We start from the raw sequence: 22,797 nt of genomic DNA on the forward strand, positions 1-22,797 counted from the left end.
AAGGCTTCTCCTTATATACAGGAAGCAGACCACATCCATAAGGCAGCTACTCAGCTGCTCACAGTAGATTCAACCATGGAGTTGATTACCAGTCTCATCTTGAGGAATACTACTTCCAGTTGCCCAGCCACTCAACCAGACCCAGCCAAGTTGACACACAAACTTAACCACCATAGAGTTAAACACCCAAATCACACAATTTTAGAAGATATACAGAAAGGAAGAGGCAAAGAGAAGGAAACCAGGAATATATGGTGTTAGTGTAGCAAAAGATATGAAGTTTTCAAGAAGAAAGAGATGATCAAACTCTAGAGAGGAATAGGATGATTATAAGGAAAGACATTGGATTTGGTCAAAGGAGTTTACCTTCTGAAACTGACAAGGTGATTTTAGGACACTCATGGGTTCCTTACATCTCAGACAGCTGAAGGAGGCATGGTGGTTTCTCTTAATAATATGAAACAAAGGGGGGAAGAAAACTGCCTTAATGATAATGCTACTGTGAGAAAAGCCAAATTCAACATATAAGGAGTATTGTGAGCATAGTTGGAAATATGCATCAGGTGTACTTAGCTAAAGAAATGATATAGAAGCAGTCAGCATTGAGTGTCAATAAGCTTTTCCAGAAGTTTAAAAAACAAAGACAAAGATATAATGGGAGCTTAGATTGTGTAGAGAAAGTGTGAGATTATGGGCTAAGCAACAAGTGTCAACGGAAGCGTAAAAGAGGAAGTGCAATCTTTTTTTTTTTTAACTTTTATTGTGATTTGGGTGAAAATTTACAGACTAAATTCACTTTCCATACAGCAGCTCGCACACACTTTGTATCACGACAATGATTGCAATTTCCCACAATGCAACAGCTCCTCTTCCACTTCCTCCCAATAGTTACCCCTTCCCTGTGTCTTTCCCTCCCATGCATGCATGCCCCCCGAGTTTTCTCCCTGTGCATACACAGTCCTTCTATTCTCCCATGATTGATCTCTCCAAGGAGTGTATCTACTTAATATAAATGTTCAGTTCATATGCCTGTCTTTTGTTTGGTTGGAAGCCACAGGAGTAGGTTCAAATCTAGACCCGAAGGGTAGCTAGGGGCCATAGTCTCAGTGGTTCCATCAAGCTCTATCAGACCAGAAAACCTGGTGTGTTTTTTTCCTTTCTTTAAATGATTTTGAGGTCTGTTCCACATTGTTCTCCCACTCTATCCAGGATCTCCTACATAGATCCCCCTCCAAGTGGTTGACAGTGGTAGCCAGACACCATCTAGTTCTTCTGGTCTCATAGTCATATAAGCTGAGCTTCACATGGTGTACCAGTCCCTTGGACTAATTGTTTCCATGTGTCTTTGGTTTCCTTCATTCTTTGCTCTGGATGAGGACAGACCCATTGTTGCATCTATATGATCGCTTGTAAGCTTTTAAGATCCCAGTCGCTACTTGCCAAAGTAGGAGTGGAACAATGTTTTTGTGTAATATGTTATGCATATTGAGCTTGATGTCCCCTGGGGCTATGGTCCTGAACCCACAGATTGAACTGCTTGCCCCCTCTGGGTAGCTGGCTGTGGCTAAGAAGTGATCACAACCTTGCCCCTTGTCAGCTCTACTATATATCTGGGAATTCTTACAGAACATACAAATCCATTTATAGAAACATAGTCTGCCAACCCTATACATGGTCTTGGACACACTCCCCATTGTCTAGGCATACCCAATAGTTCAGCCTGTCCACCCATCTATCTGTCTGTATGACAGTGTTTGCCTTCACTAACAATGCAGTACTGTATGTGTCAAAGCGTTCATCTTTGTTGTCTGTACCTCCCATGAACCTCTCTATGTCTTCCTCTTCCTCAATGTCACCATGTTGATCACTTATATTCAGTACATTGCCATTCTCTTCACCCAAATCAGTACTTGTCTCTACCTATCTAACAGTGTTCCCTGCTTTCCCCTCTCACCCCTGATAACCAACAAAGAAAATTTCCTTCCATATATAAACCTTTCTTTGACTTTTTACAGTAATGGACTATACAATATCTGTCCTTCTATGATTGACTTATTTCACTCAGCACAGTGTCCTCCAAGTTCATCCACATTATGCAATGTTTTCCAGATTCCACATTATTCTTTAGGGTTGCATAGGATTCCATTATGTTTATGTACCATAGTTTGGTTATTCATATTTCTGTTGATGGGTGCCTAGGTTATTTCCATCTTTTGGCTATTGTAAACAGTGCTGTGATGAACATGCTGTGCATACATCTGTTCTTGTCATGGTTCTCACTTCTTTAGGATATAACCTAATAATGGAATTGCTGGATCAAATGGTATTTCAAATTCCAACATTTTAAGGAATTGGCATACTGCTTTCCACAGTGGTTGTATCATTTGACAGTCCCACTAGCAATGTATGAGAGTCTCGATCTCTCCACATCCTTTCTAGCATGTGATATTTTCTGTCTTGTTGAACTTTGCTACTAGTCCTGGGGCAAGATGGTATCTCCTTGTTGTTTTGATTTGCATCTTTCTAATGGCTAATGATCGTGAGCATTTCTTCATATGTTTGTTGGCCGCCTGAATATCCTCTTTGGTGAAGTGTCTATTCATGTCTTCTGCCCATTTTTTAATTGGATTATTTATCTTTTTGTTGTTGAGGTGTTGGTGTTTTCCATAAATTTTAGAGGTAAGTTCCTTGTCAGATATTTCATTGCTGAATATTTCTTCCCAATCTATAGATTCTTTCTTCACTCTTTTGGAGAAATCTTTGGAAGTACATACATTTCATTTGTTTATTTGGTTTCAAATTATCTTCCTTTAAAATTCAGGTGAAAAATAAAAAATACATTTGCAATTTTTTTATGACCTGTTCAATTTCTTCTTTTGTTATGGATCTGTTCAACTTTTCCACCTCAGTCTGTGTTAGTTTAGGTAAGTAATGTGTTTCTAGAATCTATCCATTTCTTCCAGATTTTCAAATCTGTTGGAGTGCAATTCTTCATAGTATTCTGATTGTATCCTTTTTATTTCAGTTGGTTCCATTGTGGTGTCGCCCAATTCATTTCCTTTTTGTGTTATTTGTATTCTCTCCCTCTTTTCCTTTGTTAAATTCACCAATGGTTTGTCAATTTTATTAATCTTTTCAAAAATCAACTTCTAGTCTTGTTGATTTTTTTTATTGTCCTTCTGTTTTCTGTTTCATTGATTTCTGCTTGAATCTTTATTATTTCCTTTCTTCTGGCGAGTGTAGGCTTTTCTTGCTGTTCTTTTTGTAATTGTTGGAGATTTTGTTTTAAAGTGTTGATTTTGGCTCTTTCTCCCTTTTTTGATTTGTGCATTGAGTGCTGGCCTCTGATCACTGCTTTTGCTGTGTTCTAAAGCTTTTGATATGTTGTGTTTTCATTCTCATTTGATTCAAGGAATGTTTTTCATTTCATTTTTTATTTCTTCTGTTACCTAGTCATTCTTAATGAGGGTGTTGTTCAGTTTCCGTGTGTTTGCTCTTTTTCCATTGATCTTCCTATTGTTGATTTCTAATCTTATAGCATTGTGATCTGAGAAGATGCTTGCAGCATTTCAATGTTATTAAATTTATTAAGGCTTGCTTTATAGCCTAACATATGGTCTATCATGGAGAATGTTCCGTATGCACTGGAAAAGAATGTATATTGTGCTGTTGTTGGGTGAAGTGTTCTGTAGATGTCTATAAGATCAAGTTAGTGAATTGTATTTTTTAGCTCTACTCATCTTTTTTGAATTTCTTTCTAGTCTTTCTATCTTTCATTGACAATGGTATATTAAAGTCTCCTACTGTGACTGGGGAGTGATCTATTTGCCTTTTCAATCCTGTTACAGTCTGTTTTATGTATTTTGGAGCTCTCTCATCAGGTCTATAGATATTTATTATGGTTATATCTTGTTTGACTGATCCCTTAATCATTATATAATGTCCTTCCTTGTCTCATATGGTGGTTTTTGTCTTAAAGTCAATTTGATCAGAAATTAATATCACCACTCCTGCTCTTTTTTGGTTGCCATTTGCTTGATATATCTTTTTACAACCTTGGATTTTTAGTCTATTTTTGTATTTGTTTCAAAGGTGTGTCTTTTGTAGACAGCATATTGATGGGTTATGCTTTGTTATCCAGTCTGCAACTCTCTCTTTCTTGAGTGGAACATTTAATCCTTTGAAATTCAGTGTAATTATTGACAAGTATGAATTGGTTGGTATCATTTTGTTATGTGTTTTTTTCATGGTGTTCCTGGTTTCTTTGTTCCATATAATTTTCTGTGCTAAGCTCATTATGTTTCTGAGTCATGTTATCATTTCCTTTGTTGCTATTGTTTTAGTAGTTGCTAAATATTTCTGCTAGTCCTCTTTTTTATTGTGATGTGAAGGTTTATCATCTTTCTTTGAGGTTACTCTGTGATAACAGATCTGTCCTGGAGGAAGTGCAGCCAGAATGCTCCTTGGAAGCAAGAATGGCCAGACTTCATCTCACCTATTTTGGTCATGTTGTAAGAAGGGACCATTCCCTGGAGAAGGATGTCATGCTTGGTAGGGTGGAGGGTCAACCAAAGAGGGGGAGGCCTTCAACGAGATGGATTGACATGGTGGCTGCGACGATGGGCTCAAGTATAGCAGGGATTGTGGGGCTGGCATGGGATTGGGCAGTGTTTCGTTCTGCTGTGCATGGGGTCGCTATGAGTCAGAAACAACTCGACGGCACTTAACAACAACAACAACAACAATTCTGTGGTTTACAATTTCCTCCCTGACTTTAAAACAGTCCATTCTATCTTGCAACTCTCTTGGCTTCCTCACCACTTCAAAGTTCTATAACTACCCTATTGAATTAATTTCTTCTAGACCTTCACTTATATGTGATGCCATTGAGAAAGCAGACTTTGCTTTATAATGGGAAAATTTTCTTAGTCAAGTGTTCTTGAAATTCTATATCTGTAATTCATGAATGATATGGCCTATCCCATGAAGAGAGCATTCTGGTGATGCAGTGGTTATGGCATTCATCTGCTAACCAAAAAGTTTGGCAACTTGAACCCACCAGCTGTTCCACAAGAGAAAGTTGAGGTAGCCTGCTTCCGTAAAGATTTACAGCCTTGGAAAATCTATGGGAGAAGTTCTACTCTGCCATGTAGGGTTACTGTGAATAGGAATCAATTTGATGACAGTAGATTTTTGTTTTTCATCCCATGAAGACTTGTGTTCCAAGCTACTCAAGTCCATGCTTTTTTGAGAATAAGATGATATGCCAAGTTTTAGAGAAGTTGTGGTATAATATCTTATTTTGAGAGAGGTTTAACAATGAAAATCTTTGAATTTCCTTTCATATCTTGAATTTGTGAGTATGTGATTTGCACATCATTCATTTAAGTGCTTTTATTTATATAACGAGGTTAATAATAGTAATTGTGTTTCAGGGTTGTTATGAGAATTACTTTTTTCATTTTCTATTTGTTTTTTAATTTAAGAATGATTTATTAAAGTCCTATCATGTGTTGTTATTTTAAAAAGTGATGGAGATGAAAGATTAATTACATAATAAAGATTTATTAAACAGTAATTGCTATTAATATTAATAATTTCCAAATCTTGCTAAAGATAGATATCAAATACAAATAGTAGTATAAAGAAAGTAAAGATTACTTTGATCACTGCATAAACTATGCTAACTTGAAGGCTAAAATACTGGTTCAGTTTCACTGTTAAAATGAGTCAAGTTAAGAAAGACTCTACTGATTATTTATATAGAGAGCCCATGACATCATGAACTGATCGATCATTAAATAGTCTACTGAGCTATAGTTCATTCAATACTTGGTTCATACTGTCTACTCTTAGACAGCACCTTTCATCTTCAATTCTAAGAGAAAAAACAAAAAAAGATGTTCAAACTGCTCTTCCCACACTTCTTATCTACTTGGGGGTTAATTTTAGTGACAAAGAAAGTATATTTACTGGAGTGGCCTACATATAAGATTGAGTTGAGTTTTCAGAGTTCACCATAGGTGAATGTCCTTTCAGCTTTTCATGGCCAAGTGGTAGAGGATTCATTGGAACTGAACAGTACTGTCATTTGGTCCTACACCGAGCCATCTGAAAGCTGCTCTCTACTATCTGACATGCTCTAATGCCAGAAATCACACTTAGGTTTTCATTGAGCACCTAAACTAGCTGACAGTCAAGGAATCAATGCATCCTGATTCACAGTTCAAACCTGCCATTAGTAGGAAAGTGACACTAAATACATGTTTCTTTACAGGACAGTGCAGAATTGATCACTTCCCTGCTTCACAGTGGAGCTGATATTCAGCAGGTTGGGTATGGTGGCCTCACTGCCCTGCATATTGCTACGATAACTGGTCACCTAGAGGTAAGTCTCACCTTTGTCACCTTTGAAAACAAAGGTTACCTGCTTACTTGGATTCTTGTTCTTAACTATTTTCATGTGGTAAATTTTGAGATTCTAGGAGCTGGCTTATTGATTACCCACTGAACACACACATCTCTTTGCACTATCAGATTTAGCTGTATAAATATACTTTTGATAATTAACTCAGTCCATTTTGTAACAGTGTAATCAAACATTGATTAATACAACAACAACTGGATATGCATGTACAGAGGCTTTTTAGCATAGTAATAAAATCATAGATTGAAGAGTCATGCAGTTCAGATTTAACCACTTATAACATTACTCATGGTCAAGCTTTAAATCTCATAATGTCTGTGTCATTCAATTATAAAATAAGCATAGTAATACATCTATTGTAATGATTAAATTGTTGTATTCAGCTGTCATTAAGTCAACGTCATGGCAATCCCATGCAAAATGGACCTTTGTGATCCATAGAGTTTTCCTATGCTGATTTTTTTAGGTCATTTTTCCTAGGCTGTCTTACTATAGACCCTGCTGAAACCTGTTCTGCATCATAACATTATGCAAGCTCTACTGACAGGTAGTGGCTGTGCATGAAGTGCATTGACCAGGAATCAAACCCAGATCTCTTGCACGGAAAGCAAATATTCCACCTCTGCACTGTCTTGCTTCCAATGATTAAATTAGAGAAACAATATAAAGCACTCTGCAAACAGCTTCATATAGATTAAGGGTTCAATGAAAGTTTATTCATTTGTTCATTCATGCCAGAGTCCCTGAGTGGTGAAAGTGGTTAAATGCTTGGCTGCTAACCAAAAAGTTAGTGGGTCAAGCCTACCCAGTGGCACATTGGAAGAAAGGCTTGACATTCTACTTCCAAAAAATCATCCATTGTGACACATATAAGGTTGCCATAGTGAGAATCAACTCTATGACAACCAGTTAGGCTTTTTGGTTTATGATATGATAAATATTGTTCTAGATGCTTGGGGGACAATAATAAGAAAGACAAGCAAAACTTCTGTTCTCATGAAGTTTAGATGTAGAGAATGATTCAAGCAATAATAATAAAAAAAGGAATATAATGTCTATTAATAATGAGTATTAGAAAAATAATAAAATAAGGTAAAATGAAAACATAGTGAAGAAGCAGATACAATTTTAAGAGGCCTGCATAGTGAAAGCCTTTGAAAGGAGGTGATGTTGGAGCAGATATCCAAACAAAATGAGAATGGCATCCATGTAAGAGGGAAGAAAACCATTTCAAGACTCAAAGAATAGCACACAAAAAGATACTGAGGCAAAAAGGAGCTGGGTATGTTTGAGGGATGTGAGTGAGCCAATGTGATTAGAGTGGAGGAGCTAGAGGTAGAGAGGTGGAGATGAGGCCAAATGGATCACTACAATCCAGATCACGAAGAACATCAAAGGCCATAGGAAGGACTCTGAATCTTGTCTTATGTTTAATCATCAAAATATTGATTTTAAATCTCATAGTACGTAAAGAATGAATGAGAATAAATATGAAAAAAAATTAATAAGGAAGACTGAGGAAGAGTTGATATTTTTGAGTTGTGGGGTTGGCAAAGAATACTGAAAGTACCATGGAATGCCAGAAGGACAAGCAAATCTGTCCTGGAAGAAGTGCAGCTGGAATGCTTCTTGGAAGTGAGAAGACTTCATCTCACCTGCTTTGGTCATGTTGTCAGAAGGGACCATTCCCTGGAGAAGGATATCATGCTTGGTAAAGTGGAGGGTCTGCAAAAAAGGGGAAGACCCTCAATGAGATGAATTGTCACAGTGGCTACAATGACAAACTCAAGTATAGCAAGGATTGTGTGGCTAGCACACTACTGGGCAGTGTTTTGTTCTGTTGTTCATAGGATCACTATGAGTTGGAGCTGACTTGATGGCACCTAACAAAAACTGCAACAGCTATTCAAAGCATTTCCATTTGCAATATTTGGTTAACTTCAGAAATCTTAATGCAATGGTTTCTAATACTACTGCCATTTGATGATATAAGGTCAAGGCTCTCTCTCTCTTTTTTTTTTTTTTAATTGTCTTCCCAAATTACAAAGCTAACGAGAAAAAAGCCAGACTAAGGTCCTAATCATTTTACTCAAAATCCCATGATTTTCACACTCTTTTGACTGTGGTAAAACCATACATGCCAACAGTGTAAGATATGAGAAGCTTTACTTCCTCATTATAAAATAATTATTTATTTCTCCCATTTGTTCATGCTACAAATTAAACTGTACACAGAAATACACATAAGCACACACCAAAAATTACCAAATATACACAAATATAATTGTATATAAACTTGTATATAAAACCTATAAAGTGGATGTGATCTCTCCAAACAGTGCCACTTTGACTATTACTTTCAATAAGTACAAAATACTTCATTGAGAGCAAAACAGTTTCTTCCTTCATTTTGGCATTCTCATCCCTAACTATATATCTTCTTCTTCTTCCTGTTGTCAGGTGCCGTCAAGTTGATTCCAACTTATAGTAACCCTATGTACAACAGAGCAAAACACTGCCCCCCATCATTGCAGCCATGGGCTGTATCAATCCATCTCGTTAAGAGTCTACTTTTTTTCTCTGACCATCCACTTTGGTGAGCATGATATCCTTTTCCAGGGACTGGTCACTTCTGACAACATGATCAAAGTAGGTTTGGTCATTCTTCCTTCTTAAGGCCATTCTGACTGTACTTCTTCTGGGATAGATTTGATGTAAATATAAATGAATTTTATGATGAAGAGGAAATCCCATTAGACTTACTTAAATATAAATGTCTTCCAAAAAAGAAATGTTATGAGGCCAGTGATAAAGCACCAAACATTAAGAAGGCTAGGTGGAAGAACTGAAGAGGCAGGCACAAAGCCCCAGTGAAACACACTCTACCTATTAGTGCCAGGAAAATGACAGAATATGTTTTATAGAACTGAATCCTTTTTGGCCAGTATTAAGCTGATTACATTGTCAGTGATAGAATTACAACAGGGTCAAAAACAAGGTTATGAAGAGCTTGCTCTCTTCATCTTCTATTCAAATAGCTCTATTTTCTTATATTGCAAATCATAGTATGGAAGGAAATATAATATCAGTTCTACCAGCCTTAGGGCAACCTTTACCAACATAATTCCAAATAGGTCTCTACTCTTGTCTCACAATTCTCTATGGGTTCTCCCATTTCCCTCATTAGCTGATGTATAACATTTAATGACTTTTATAGTCAGTCACTAATGCTGCATAAAACAGGTGTAGATACATTAGCCTTTATTCTCTTCTTCCATAATGGACTAATTAAGTTACTGATCAAATAATAAAGGAAAATGGTATTACAAAAACTTATCTAAAAGCATCACATTCTCAGTGCATCACATTTTTTCCTTTCAAAGCTATTAATTTTCTGTTTCAAAGCTATTAATTGTAAGAAATACTCCTTTTCAATATATTTTCCCCCACATTTTATGAATACTTTGAGCCTCCACTTTGTCCACTGCATAGTGCTAAAGATGGGAATGATACAAGCGAAAAAGATAGTTCTACCTCCTAAAAACTTTATGATGCAGTAGGGGACACAAAATGATTATACAAGAAAAATATATAAGCAATTCAAAAGCTAAATAGCAAAGCAAGAGAGTCAAAAGAGAGACAAGGGAATGGGCTTGATAGTTAGGAATAATTAGGGATATGATAATTACATAGAAAGGAATGCAAAAATAACACAAAATTGTTGTTGTTGTTGTTAGGTGCTGTCGAGTTGGGTCCGATCCATGGAGACCCTATGCACAACAGACTAAAACACTGTCTGGTCCTGTGCCAGCCTCACAATCCTTGCTACACCTCAGCCCATCATTGTAGGTACAAAAAGGAAGGCAAGAATGAGGTTAGCACATTCAGGGAAGAGTGAATAGGTTGATAACGGGAAAAATGGATTTATGAAGAGGATTTTCTACAGGTAAATTCGGGATGTTAGGAATGGACATCTCAGGAAAGTTTGAAAGTAGAATCTGAGGAGTTTAATTCAGTTCCATAAACAATTTCTATTTCTATAATTTATCATGTGCAAAACAGAAAGCTAGATATTGTGATAGATAAATGTAATAATACTCACTGCCAATTGAGTCAATTCTTTGGGTTTCTGAGGCAGTATCTCTATGGAAGTAGATCACCCAATCTTCTTTCCAAGGAGTGGCTGGTGGGTTTGAACTGCCAGCTGTCTAGTTAACAGTCAAATGCCTTAGGCACTATAACACCAGAGCTCCTAAATATAATAGCACATAGTATTTTTCACTCTTTAAAGATATTTACAGACAATAAGATTTTCTATAGAACATAAAAAACCATTGAGATTTTTTGACTAGGAACTGATTTAATATTTGATAAACTAGTATATTAAAGAACATTTCCTTAACAACATTGTTTAATATAAATTCCAGGGTAATAATATAAGGATGTTTAAAATGACAGAATTGGGTAAAGTACTCACATTGGAAGAAAAATAAATTAGCTTTTATTGTTGTTGTTGTTGTTGTCAGTGCCAGTGAGTTGTCTCAAAATGCTTTCTGGTCCTGCACCCATGCTCACAATCGTGACTGTGCTTGAGCTCATTGTTACAGCCACTCTGTGAATCCATTTCATTTAAAGGTTTCTCTCTTTTTTGCTGACCCTCTACTTTACCACACATTATGTCTTTCCCCAGTGATTGGCCCCTCCTGATAACACATTCTCACTTCTAGGGAGCATTCTGGCAGTACTTCCTCAAAGACAAATTTGTTCATTTTTCTGGAAGTCCATGAATATATTCAGTTAGCTTTAGATGTTCTGATGTTCTGATAACATTCAAATTTTCCAGTGAAAATATTCATTAATCATTTGGAAATATAAAGCTGGCATTCAACATAGAAATTTTAGTCTAATACAAGTTTTTGCAAAAGACATATATAGAGATGATATTTGAATATAGCAATAGCTAAAAGTTATAAATTAGACCTCATAGATGGCCTAAGGAGCTTGGTGGCACAGTGCCTAAGGCATTTGAATGCTAACCAGAAGATTCACAGTTGAAACTCACCAGCTGCTCTGCAGAAGGAAGATGAAGCAATCTATTTCTGTAAAGATTTACTGCCTTGCAAACCCAATGAGGGTCTGTATGAGTTGGAATGAACTCCATGGGAGTGTTTTTTTTTTTTTTTTTTCATTTTTTTTTTTTTTTACTAGATGGCCAAGGGCTGAACCTAAGAGTATATTCACAAAGATTTGAGAAATTACTGATTAGCCATTGAAGGAAACAAAGAAGGATTGCTTAGAGTGGGAAGAGAAATAGGATATCAGAACATCACTATGGTAAGGGTGTAGAGAGTTTCAAGAGGTAAAGAATCCTTACTATTAAATGGTCCAGAGAAAATGAGTACCATAGGATAAGATATACATCTGTTATTTGCTTATTGCATCAAAATTGCAGGTGCTTATTCTACTCCTACTTTTTACTAACTTGGTTAGCAAGGATGGTTGCAGTGGATCGGTGGAAGTTGTCTCTCATTAGAAGTCACTTTCTTTTATTGCCTACCTTTCTCTGTGAAACAATAACTGATGCTAAGTCTGACAGGCCTCTTTGTCTCCACATATCAAATTCAGACCCTCCATTAGTGTCTCAAGTGTGTTTGTCCTCCTATAATTGTGAATTCTATTAAACAATTTTACAATAAAATTTACATTGACTACGCAGCTGTCTCCTTCAATAATACAAGAGTACATGTGCTGAAGATTCTTAGACAGGCTGACTGCAATTTGAGAAACAGATTTAGATTTACTGTGTTTTGAAAAGCAGGGAAATATTGGCTGTCTTGTCTCTTAATCCTTCTCTCTCACTGATTTATCCATCTTTCAATACATATGCATATGCTGCTTTATAAAACGCCTAAGATGATGTCAACAGTCAATAAACATGCATTAAACCCTCTACTCCTTATTGAGTCCAGGAGGAACCAAGTCATATGCTCTCTCAGATATCAGAAATGAAAAATATTAGGTAACATTTGGTAGTGCTTTATCATTAACATACATTTTTCATTTGATTCTCCTAAGAACCCTGTGTGATAGCCAATATTAGGGTCAGTTTATCAGTGAGCAAATTGAGGATGAAATAATTTAGGTGACTGTCCCAGGGACATTCAGGCAATAAAAAAATGGGCTGGATAAAACTATTTAAATCCATCTAACTTCAAATCTATAATCTTGTAAATAAAAGAGCAAAGTCCTTCCTTTTGACTCCTCTTACATTTATTGTTGAAATAGGGCTTACAAACATAAGGGAAAAACACAAAATATTCAGAAAACAAAATATAAACTGGATATTTCACTATCTAAAGCTCAGGCATTGCTAAATATACAGTTAAAACAACACTACATATTGTTATTTTAAACAGCAACAGCAACAACCCACTTCATATGGGATGTACTATATATGGATCAGAAATTAACAGATCTTGAAGACACAAAGTTCAAAAAAATTGGCTTACCTTCCCTGGAGATTATATCAAAGTCCAATAATCAGAATGATGTAGAGGAAAGATCTTGAAGGCAAACTGTTACAAGTTATGATCTTATTTGTGACATTTAATATATGTATAAATTGGCTACTGGAGAAAAAATTGAGGTTGTCAACAATTTCATTCTTGTTCAGATCAACAATAAGCATCCATAGAAACAGCAGCCAAGAAATAATATGATGTATTTCATTAGGAAAATCTACTACAAAATACCTATTTAAAGTTTTGAAAAGCAAAAATGTCACTTTTATGACTATGGTGTGCCTGACCTAAGTCATGATGTTTTTTCAAGCCCTTCATATGTATTTGAAAACTGGACAATGAAAACAAGGCAGAAAAAGAATTGGTGCATCTAAACTGTAGTGCTAGTGGAAAACACGTCGTCTAATGTCCTGACTGCTGTTTCCGTTGGCATCGATTGTAGAACCAAGCAATGTGAATTCCTTGACAACCTTAATCTTCTCTCCATTTATTGTGATGCTGCTCATTGGTCCAGTTGTGAGGATTTTTGTTTTCTTTATATTGAGACGTAATCCATACTGCAGACTGTATTCTTCAACCTTCATCAGTAGGTGCCTTAAGTCATCCTCACTTTCAGCAAGCAAAGTTGTATCATCTGCATATCTCAGGTTGTTAATGATTCTTCCTCCAATCCTGATACCACGTTTTTCTTCCTATAGTCCAGCTTCTCAGATTATTTGCTCAGCATATAGATTGTATAACTGTTTCAAGTGCTGAGGAGCAAGGATATCTCCTTGAGGACTAAGGTGCGCCTGACACAAGCCATGATATTTCCAATCGCCTCGTATGCATGTGACAGCGGAACAACGAATAAGGAAGACCGAAGAAGAGTTGATGCTTTTGAGTTCTGGTGCTGGCGAAGAATGCTGAAAGTACCATGGACTGCTAAAAGAACTAACAGATCTGTCCTGGAGGAAGTGCAGCCAGAATGCTCCTTGGAAGCAAGAATGGCCAGACTTCGTCTCACCTATTTTGGTCATGTTGTAAGAAGGGACCATTCCCTGGAGAAGGATGTCATGCTTGGTAGGGTGGAGGGTCGACGAAAGACGGGGAGGCCTTCAAGGAGATGGATTGATACGGTGGCTGCGATGATGGGCTCAAGTATAACAGGGATTGTGGGGCTGGCGCGGGATTGGGCAGTGTTTCATTCTGCTGTGCATGGGGTCGCTATGAGTCGGAAATGACTCGAGGGCACTTAACAACAACAACAACAACAAGTGGAAAACATTGAATTTACTGTGGACTGTCAAAAGAACAAATCAGTCTTAGAAGAAATACAAGAGTGTTCTTTAGAAGAATGATGAGATTTTGACTTGTTTTGTTTGGATACATTGTAAGAAAAGACTAATCACTAGAAGGGGATGTCATGTTTGGTAAAGTAGAAGGCCAAGACAAGGGAGATCCTAAATTAGAAGGATTGACTTAATAGGCAAAACAAAGGGTGCTGTCACTTTGTGGGGACTGCCACCAATGTCACAAAACATGTAAGTTGTTGAATAGAAAACTAATTTGCTCCGTAAACTTTCACCCAAGCAAGCAAACAAACAAACAAAGGCACTCAAACACACCAAAACTGCAGGACTTCCTAAACATAAAGTCACTATGAGTCTGTGCTAATTCAGTGGCTAACAACAGCTAACAACAATTTGCCTAATGTGTTTTATCAGCAACAATACCTACCTTTCAAATGACCTAACAGTATTGTTTTTGTTGTTCTTAGGTCCCATCGAGTCAGTTCTGACTCTGGCAATCCTCTGTACAACAGAATGAGACACTGCCCACTCATGAGCCATTCTCATGATCATTGGTATGCTAGACACCATTGTTGCAGCCACAGTGTCAATCCATTTCATTGTAGCTGTTCCTCCTTCTTGATTAGCGTCAACTTTTCTAAGCATGATATCATTCTCTAGGGACTAGTCTCTCCTGACAGCAAGACAAAAGTATGATAGGCAAAGTGTCACCATCTTCACTTAGAAGGAGAATTTGGCTGTACTTCTTCCAAGACAGATTTGTTTGTTCTTCTTGCAGTACATGCTATATTCAATATTCTTTGCCAACACCATAATTCACATACATCAATTCTTCTTCAATCTTCCTTATTCAATGTCCAGGTTTCACATGCATATGAGACAATTAAAAATACCATGACTTGGTTCTTCAAGGGAGCTCTGGTGGTGTAGTGCCTAAGACATTTGACTGCTAACCAGAAGGCTAGCAGTTCAAACCCCCCAGCCACTCCTTGGAAGGCAGATAGGAGGGGTCACTGTGAGTCTGGTCTGACTCAACAGCACATAACAACACAACAACAACAACACTTCCATAGAGATACCACCTCGAAAACCCAAGGAGGGGTCACTATGAGTTGGTTTTTAGTTCTTCAAAGTGGCATTCTTGCTCTTTAACACTTTATGGAGTTCTTTTTTATTTAATTAACTTATTTTTATTGTGATTTAGGTGAAAGTCTACAGAGCAGATTGGTTTTCCATTCAATAATCCATATACTTTCTGTTTTGTGACATTTAGTGCAATCCCCACACTCTTTAACACTATATAGAAATGTTTTGCAGTGAATATGCCCAATGCAATATGTGCATAGATTACTTGACGGCAGCTTCCATGTTGATTGTGGATCCAAGTAAAATGAAATCCATGGTAACTTCAATCTTTTCTCCATTTATCATGATGTTGCTTACTGGTCCAGTTTTGAGAATTTTCCTTTTCTTTATGTTGAGGTATAAGCCATATTGAAGATTGTAGCCTTTGATCTTCATCAGTAAGTGCTTCAAGTCCTTGAAGCAACCTTACTTCAAGCAAGGTTGTGTCATCTGAATATCCCCAGGTTGTTAATGAATATTCATCCAATCATGCTGCCACATTCTTCTTCATATACTCCAGTTTCTCAAATTATTTGCTCAGCATAGAGATTGAATAAGTATGGCAAAAGGATACAAACTTGATGTACATTTTTCCTGATTTTAAGCCATGCAATACCCCCTTGTTTTGTTCAGACAACCACCTCTTGGGCTATGTAAATGAGCACAATTAAGTGTTCTGGAATTCCCATTCTTTGCAAAGTTATCCATAATTTGTTATGATTAGTTAGGTGCATTTGCATAATCAATAAACACAGGTAGACATCTTTCTGGTATTCTCTGCTTTCAGCCAAGATTCATCTGACATAAACAATCACATACCTTATTCCATGTCCTCTTCTGAATCTGGCTTGAATTTCTGGCAGTATCCTATTGATGTATTGCATTGCTGCAACCATTTTAAAATTATTTTCAGGGAAAGTTTACTGTGTGGAGTATCATTGATTTGATTTCCACATTCTGCTCAATCACCTTTCTTTGGAATGGGCACAAATATTGATCTCTTCCAGTTGGTTGGTCAGCTACCTGTCTTCCAAATTTCTTGGCATAGACAAGTGAACACTGCCAGTGTTGTTGGAACATCTCAACTGGTATTCTGCCAATTACTGGAGCCTTCTATTTGCTAGTTCCTTCAGAGCAGCCTGGACTTCTTCCTTCAAAACCAACAGTGGTTAATCATTTTCTACCTTCTGAAATGGTTGAAAGGTATTTGCAATGAATAAGTCATTGTTCTTGCAAACTGCTGTCATGCCATCTCCAGTGTAATTGCTATCTCCAAGGCCATATTTTCCAGCTACTGGTGATTCTTCATTTCCAACTTCTGCATTCAAATCACCAGTGATAATCAACACTTCTTGATTGCATATTTGGTCAATTTCAGACTGCTGAATTGATAAAAATCATCAATTTCCTCATCTTTGTCTTTGGTGGTTGGTGCATAAATTTGAATAATAGTAGTATTAACAGGTCTTCCTTGTAGGCATATGGATATTATCCTATCACTGACAGCACTGTACTTCAGGATAGATCTTTTTTTTTTTTTTTTTTTTAATTGTGATTTGGATAAAAGTTTACAGAGCAAATTCACTTTCCATATACAGGTCACATACACTTTGTCTCATGTCATTGACTACAATTTACCACAGTGCAACATCTCCCCTCCCACTTCCTCCCCACACTTCTTCCCTGTGTCCTTCTCTCCATGCACTCCTGCCCCCTGCACTGTCTCCCTGTGTGTGCATGGCCTTTAAATTTTCCCATGATTGTTCTCTCCAAGGAGTGTATCTACCTAATGTGAATGTTCAGCCCATATGCCTGTCTTTTGTTTGGCTGGAAGCCACAGAAGTGGGTTCAATTCCAGACCTGAAGGGCAGCTAGGGGCCATAGTCTCAATGGCTCCATCAGACCAGCAAACCTGGTCCTTTTTTTTTTTTTTTTTTTTAAATGATTTTGGGTTTTGTTCCACATTGTTCTCCCACTCTATCCAGGATCTCCTACTGAGATCCCCCTCCTAATGGTTGACAGTGGTAGCTAGGCAGGCACCATCTAGTTCTTGTCTCATAGTCATATAGGCTGAGGACTGTACAGTGTACTAGTCCCTTGGACTAATTTTTTCCATGCTTCTTTGGTTTTCTTCATTATTCTTGGCTCTGGATGAAGAGACATCCATCGATGCATCTATATGGCTACTTGCAAGCTTTTAAGATCCCAGTCACTACTCGCCAAAGTAGGATGTGGAACAATGCTTTTGTGTAGTATGTTATGCCAACTGAGCTGGATGTCCCTTGGGACCATGGTCCCAAGTGCACAGGTCCAACTATTTGCTCCCTCTGGGTAGCTGGCTATGGCCAAGAAGTGACTACAAACTTGCCCCTTGTCAGCTCTACCATATACCTGCACATTCTTAGAGAACATACAAATACACTTGTAAGAAACATTATTGCCAACGCTATACATGGTCTTGGGCACACTCCTCTCTGCATGTTGTGTTGTTGTTAGGTGCCATCGGGTCTTTTCTGACTCATAGCGACCCCATGCACAGCAGAATGAAACAGGGCCTGATCCCATGCCAGCTCCATGATCCTTGCTACACTTGAGCCCATTGTCACAACCACTGTGTCAATCCATCTCGTTGAAGGCTCAGTATGGCATTTGGCACTTACTGCTTTCCCTTTCCCTCAAACTTCTTTGAAACTGAAAAGACACTGATGTTGAGATAAAGAACTTCTCGGTGATTGGAATTGAGAAAAATTAGTATCAGTGAATCATTTTTAACCTAGAATCATCTTTTAAATATGTTTTTTAGTTAAATCTGCTAATTTTCACTATAAATAAGTCTCTCAAAAAGTGTCTAGAATCTTTTATTCATAAATTTTGTTAATTTAATCACCATTTATTAAATACATTCTTAATCACCAGCACAATCTGTAGGCCCTGAGGAAAATACCCAAAGCTGATTTTTCTATTTGAGAATTATCTAAGGGGAACAATAGACATGTAGACTGATAAATTTCTATATGGTTTAAAATATTTTATGTTAAAGATGTGATTATATATTTATACTTTTTTTGCAATCCTTGCAAAATATAAAGCCAATTTAGAAGACTACTTATACATTTTTTTAAGAGAACAAAGCCAGAAAATGTAGTTTAAAAAAATATTCTAAACTCTCTTTTCTATCCTACTTGTGTTTTTTCTCATTTTCTTTCTCCCAAACTTGTGCATGAATATATGGTGACATATGTGGGCATGTAACACACACGCACATACACACCATGTGTAAAACACTTTTGTACTTAGTTGACAACTCTTTAAAAACTTACTCATTGGGATTTTGTGCCACAGTTTCTGCAGTTATCAGGAGCCAATTGATTATCTGTAATTGTGGACAACTGTTCAAAGAGCAAACAGAAAAGCATGCCTGAGATGGTGCAATATATAATGTATAGAAGTTGTGAAGTATTTTGTTTTTCTCAAAAAGGCATAGTACCATGTATACCTTGTGCAGGTGAGAGTATTACTGTCAAAGTTGAATTAATTCTTTCCTACCTTATCCTATTTTCAGATTGTAAACACTTATTCAAGCATTGCTTCAGAAATATTTCCCAGTTATTTTGGAATTTATTTCTGATTTCAAGGAAATACAATTGATGTTGTTCCAGTTCATTCTTAACTAAATCGTCTAAATGTTGCAGAGGAGAGTTTTGCTTATCAAGAAGCCTCTGACGCTCTCTAAATTATTTCTTTTATAATGGCTTTAGTTGTTTCCCTAAAGACACAAATAAGAGAATGCTTGAAATTATAAAATATAGTTTCTATGATTTTAAAGAAATAATAGACTGATGATTTTTATAACAAAAAGGTACCAAAAAGGCCTCTAGTATTATGAATGGGCACTAACCTCTCTTGTGTCATTTGGAATTATAACAAATACTGGCACATAATAGTAGTTAATACTTTTGAAGTGCAAAAATTGTGCCAATCATATCAACTTTTTCCACCCTTACTTGAGAGTTTTATCCTCATTTTTCAGGTAAGAAAACTGATGTACAAAGATGTTAAATAACTTTTCCAAGGCAAAAGAGATAATAAATTATAGAAAGAGTGTTCATACCTATGCTGTCTAACTTCAGTCCACGCTCTCATGATTTCATAACACCCTTCATCTTATCCAAACAAAAGTCTTCTCAGCCCCTCTGACCAGAATTTAAGCTTGAAAATGGTGGATGAAACAGAATGCCAATCGAGGAAGCATACTATATACTCAGGTCTGCAGAATCTCAAAGACAACTAAGCACAGTAAGGCATTCTGGTGACTCTTTTTATGGACTTCATTTATTTAGATTCTATTCCTTAATCTCTAATGTTTCTGCATTACATTTTAACAGCCTCCTTGAGATAAAATTCAGATACCATGTACTGAACCCATTTTAAATGTGCAATTCTATGTTTTTTAGTATATCCACAGAATTGTGTAACTGTCACCACAGTCTTGTTTTAGAACACTTTTGTCACTCCAAAAAGAAGCTCCATCCTCTGGTAGTGTAGTGCCTAAGGCACTTGACTGCTAACAGAAGGCTGGCGGTTCAAACCCATCAGTCACTCCTCAGAAGGAAGATGGGGCAATCTACTTCCATAGTGATATTGCCTCGGAAACCCAAGGAGGGGTTGCTATGACTCGGGTCTGACTCGACGGCACATAACAACAACAACCACAACAACAACAACTGCACTTCCACCTTTCCATACCTAAACCAAAACCTAGACAAGCACTAATTCCCTCTTCTGGATATTTTCATATAATGAAGTCATACAAGATGTGTTTTTTGTTGTTGCTGGCTTCTTTCAATTTGCATAATGTTTTCAAAGTTCATCCATGTTCACTATGGTTGGTTTATATTAGAATCACATGATTATGTGTGACTTTATTTTGAAAAAACAGCAAAATGTGTATAACCCATGGTGTAACTGGAGTTCTTTTCAACTGTGCCTCTAGTTTGGTTACCAATTGATGCTAGAAGAAAACTTTCAACTAAAACATTAGGTTACCAAAGGATGTAATCACAATTGTATGCCCAAATTGTCAGACTGAGAACATTCTCATTAAAGGAAAGTGGCCAAGTAGTGTCGTTTAGAATGGCCATGCCACTTCTTACATGGGCACTGGGTGAAGCCCTGGCTGAAGATGATCCATCATCCTGTTTACTAGAGGTTTAAATCTTTTGGATTCTAAAGCAGGTTTAAATTTAAGACTCCTTGGTGAAAATGACAACTTGAGGTTAACTTTTTGTAATCAGATCATACCCTAAAGCCCAGCCAGTCAAAGGATGATCACTGACCAACAATGAGGCATAAGGTGTGAGGTAGGAATCCAGCTTTATTTTTTTTCCCCCCAAAAAAGCTATCCAGCTGTTCAAACACTATGTGTTAAACACTCTATGTTTCCTCCACTGACTTCTCTTTGGTTCTTTTGAATATTCCTATGCTAATATTGGAGCTCTGGTAGCATAGTGCCTATGGCATTTGACTGCTAACCAGAAGTCTGGCAGTTCAAACCCACCAGCCACTCCTAGGAAGGAACATGGGGCAATCTACTTCCGTAGTGATACTGCCTGGGAAACCCAAGGAGGGGTCACTATGAGTCGGGTCCGACTTGATGGCACATAATAACAACAATATTAAATACAACTATTTAAATTACTATAAATTTAGGTAATGTTTTAATATCTAAAAGTGCAAGCATTCTCTCTTAATATTCCTTTTTTTCAGAACTTTTCTGGCTGTTCTTCCATTTTTGTTTTTCTTGGCATGTTCTAGTTCATGGAGAAAAACCAGAGAATAGTAATAAAGAGCAGGGACTCTGAAGCAAGACTGCATTTAAGTCCAAGGCGATCTATAATTTACTAGCTGTGGACTTTTAGGAAAGTTACTTATCCTCTCTGTGTCAGTTTTCTCTGTGTCATTTTAAAAAGTGAATTAAATGAATACTAAATTTATTGATCTGTGTGTGTATTAAATGAGTTAATATATGTCAAGCAATTAGATGATACCTAACACATAATAAACACTAAAATTTTTGCTATTATTTTTATTTGTTCTGTTATAAAGAAAAAAATTTGGTAGAATCCTGGGTACATCTTAATTAAGATTAATTTAGAGAAAATTAGGAAATATTAATATCCCCATCATATTGAATTTTCCTATTTAAGAACAAGGTTTTTCTTTCCATTTTTTCAAGTTTCTTTTAATAGTCTTAAGCAAAATAGTCTCCACATGGATTTCTTAAAATATATATCCCTAAATATTTTATATTTTTGTTGCTAATGTGAATGGCCTTATGCTTTATCTAATTTGGTATAATCTGCACATAGAAAACCTCTTGTTTCTTGCCAATTTCTCATCGTTTTTAATAGATGTTTAGGTGATTGTTTTGTATATTACTGGTTTACAATTACATCTCCTATGCATTGTGATAATTTTGCTTCCTTTCATATAATTAAATTCTTGTTCTTCTCTTGCTTAATTGTATTTGCTGATACTTTCAGAACAATCTTTATTCTGCAGTTAAATCATCTTCATATTCTTAGAAATGAACCAATTGGTCATGGTACACCCTACTTTTTGATTGCTGCTCAGTTTGCTTTGCTGATATTCATAAGTGAGATTGGTCTATGACTTCTTTTTATATTATCATTGTCAAGTTTTAGAACTAATGTTATAATGCCTTTGTAGAAAGAGTTTGGAAACTCATCTCTCTTTCTTACTCTATCTACTTATGTACCAGCTTCACTATGTTTAAATTCATTTTATGAATCTGTGATCCATTTTAGAGTTTATTTTATTTTGTCTTTCATGAAGCTCCCAAAATTTTGTAGGCAGAGAAACAAATCTTAAATTGCTGTAGGTTTTTGTTGTTAGGTGCTGTCGAGTCAGGTCTGATTCATGGCGACCCTGTGTACAACAGAATGAACAACTGCCTGGTCCTGTGCCAACCTCACAATCCTTGCTATACCTCAGCCCATTGTTGCAGCCACTGTGTCAATCCATCTTGTTGAGTGCCTTCCCCATTTTTGTTGACCCTTCACTTTACCAAGCATGATATTCTTCTCCAGAGAATGGTCCCTTCTAACAACATGACCAGAGTAGGTGAGATGAAGTCTGGCCATTCTCACTTCCAAGGAGCATTCCAGCTGCACTTCAATCAGGACAGATTTGTTAGTTCTTTTGGTGGTCCATGGTAGTTTCAGTATTCTTTGCCAACACCACAACTCAAAAGCATCAAATCTTCTTCGGTCATCCTTATTCATCTTCCAGCTTTCACATGCATAAGAGGCAATTGAAAATACCATGTCTTGGGTTAGTGCTTTTCAGAATGTTTAATCTGGTCTTTTGCACCAGATTTGCCCAGTGCAATATGTTGTCTGATTTCTTGACT

General features: G+C 36.8%; 1 protein-coding gene across 1 annotated transcript in view; it reads left to right on the plus strand.

Annotated features, from left to right (window-relative positions):
- The window catches only part of LOC103204430 (serine/threonine-protein kinase TNNI3K), a 661,050-nt gene that overhangs the window by 136,573 nt on the left and 501,680 nt on the right, over positions 1-22,797 (plus strand). Inside the window, exon 7 of the mRNA XM_042782150.1 lies at positions 6,278-6,388. Coding sequence (XP_042638084.1) covers positions 6,278-6,388 — 111 coding nt within the window. The remainder of the gene's footprint in view (positions 1-6,277; positions 6,389-22,797) is intronic.

The sequence above is a fragment of the Orycteropus afer genome, unplaced genomic scaffold, assembly GCF_000298275.1.
Source record: "Orycteropus afer afer isolate SDZICR_OR568_19922 unplaced genomic scaffold, OryAfe1.0 scaffold00248, whole genome shotgun sequence".
NCBI classification, from domain to species: domain Eukaryota; kingdom Metazoa; phylum Chordata; class Mammalia; order Tubulidentata; family Orycteropodidae; genus Orycteropus; species Orycteropus afer.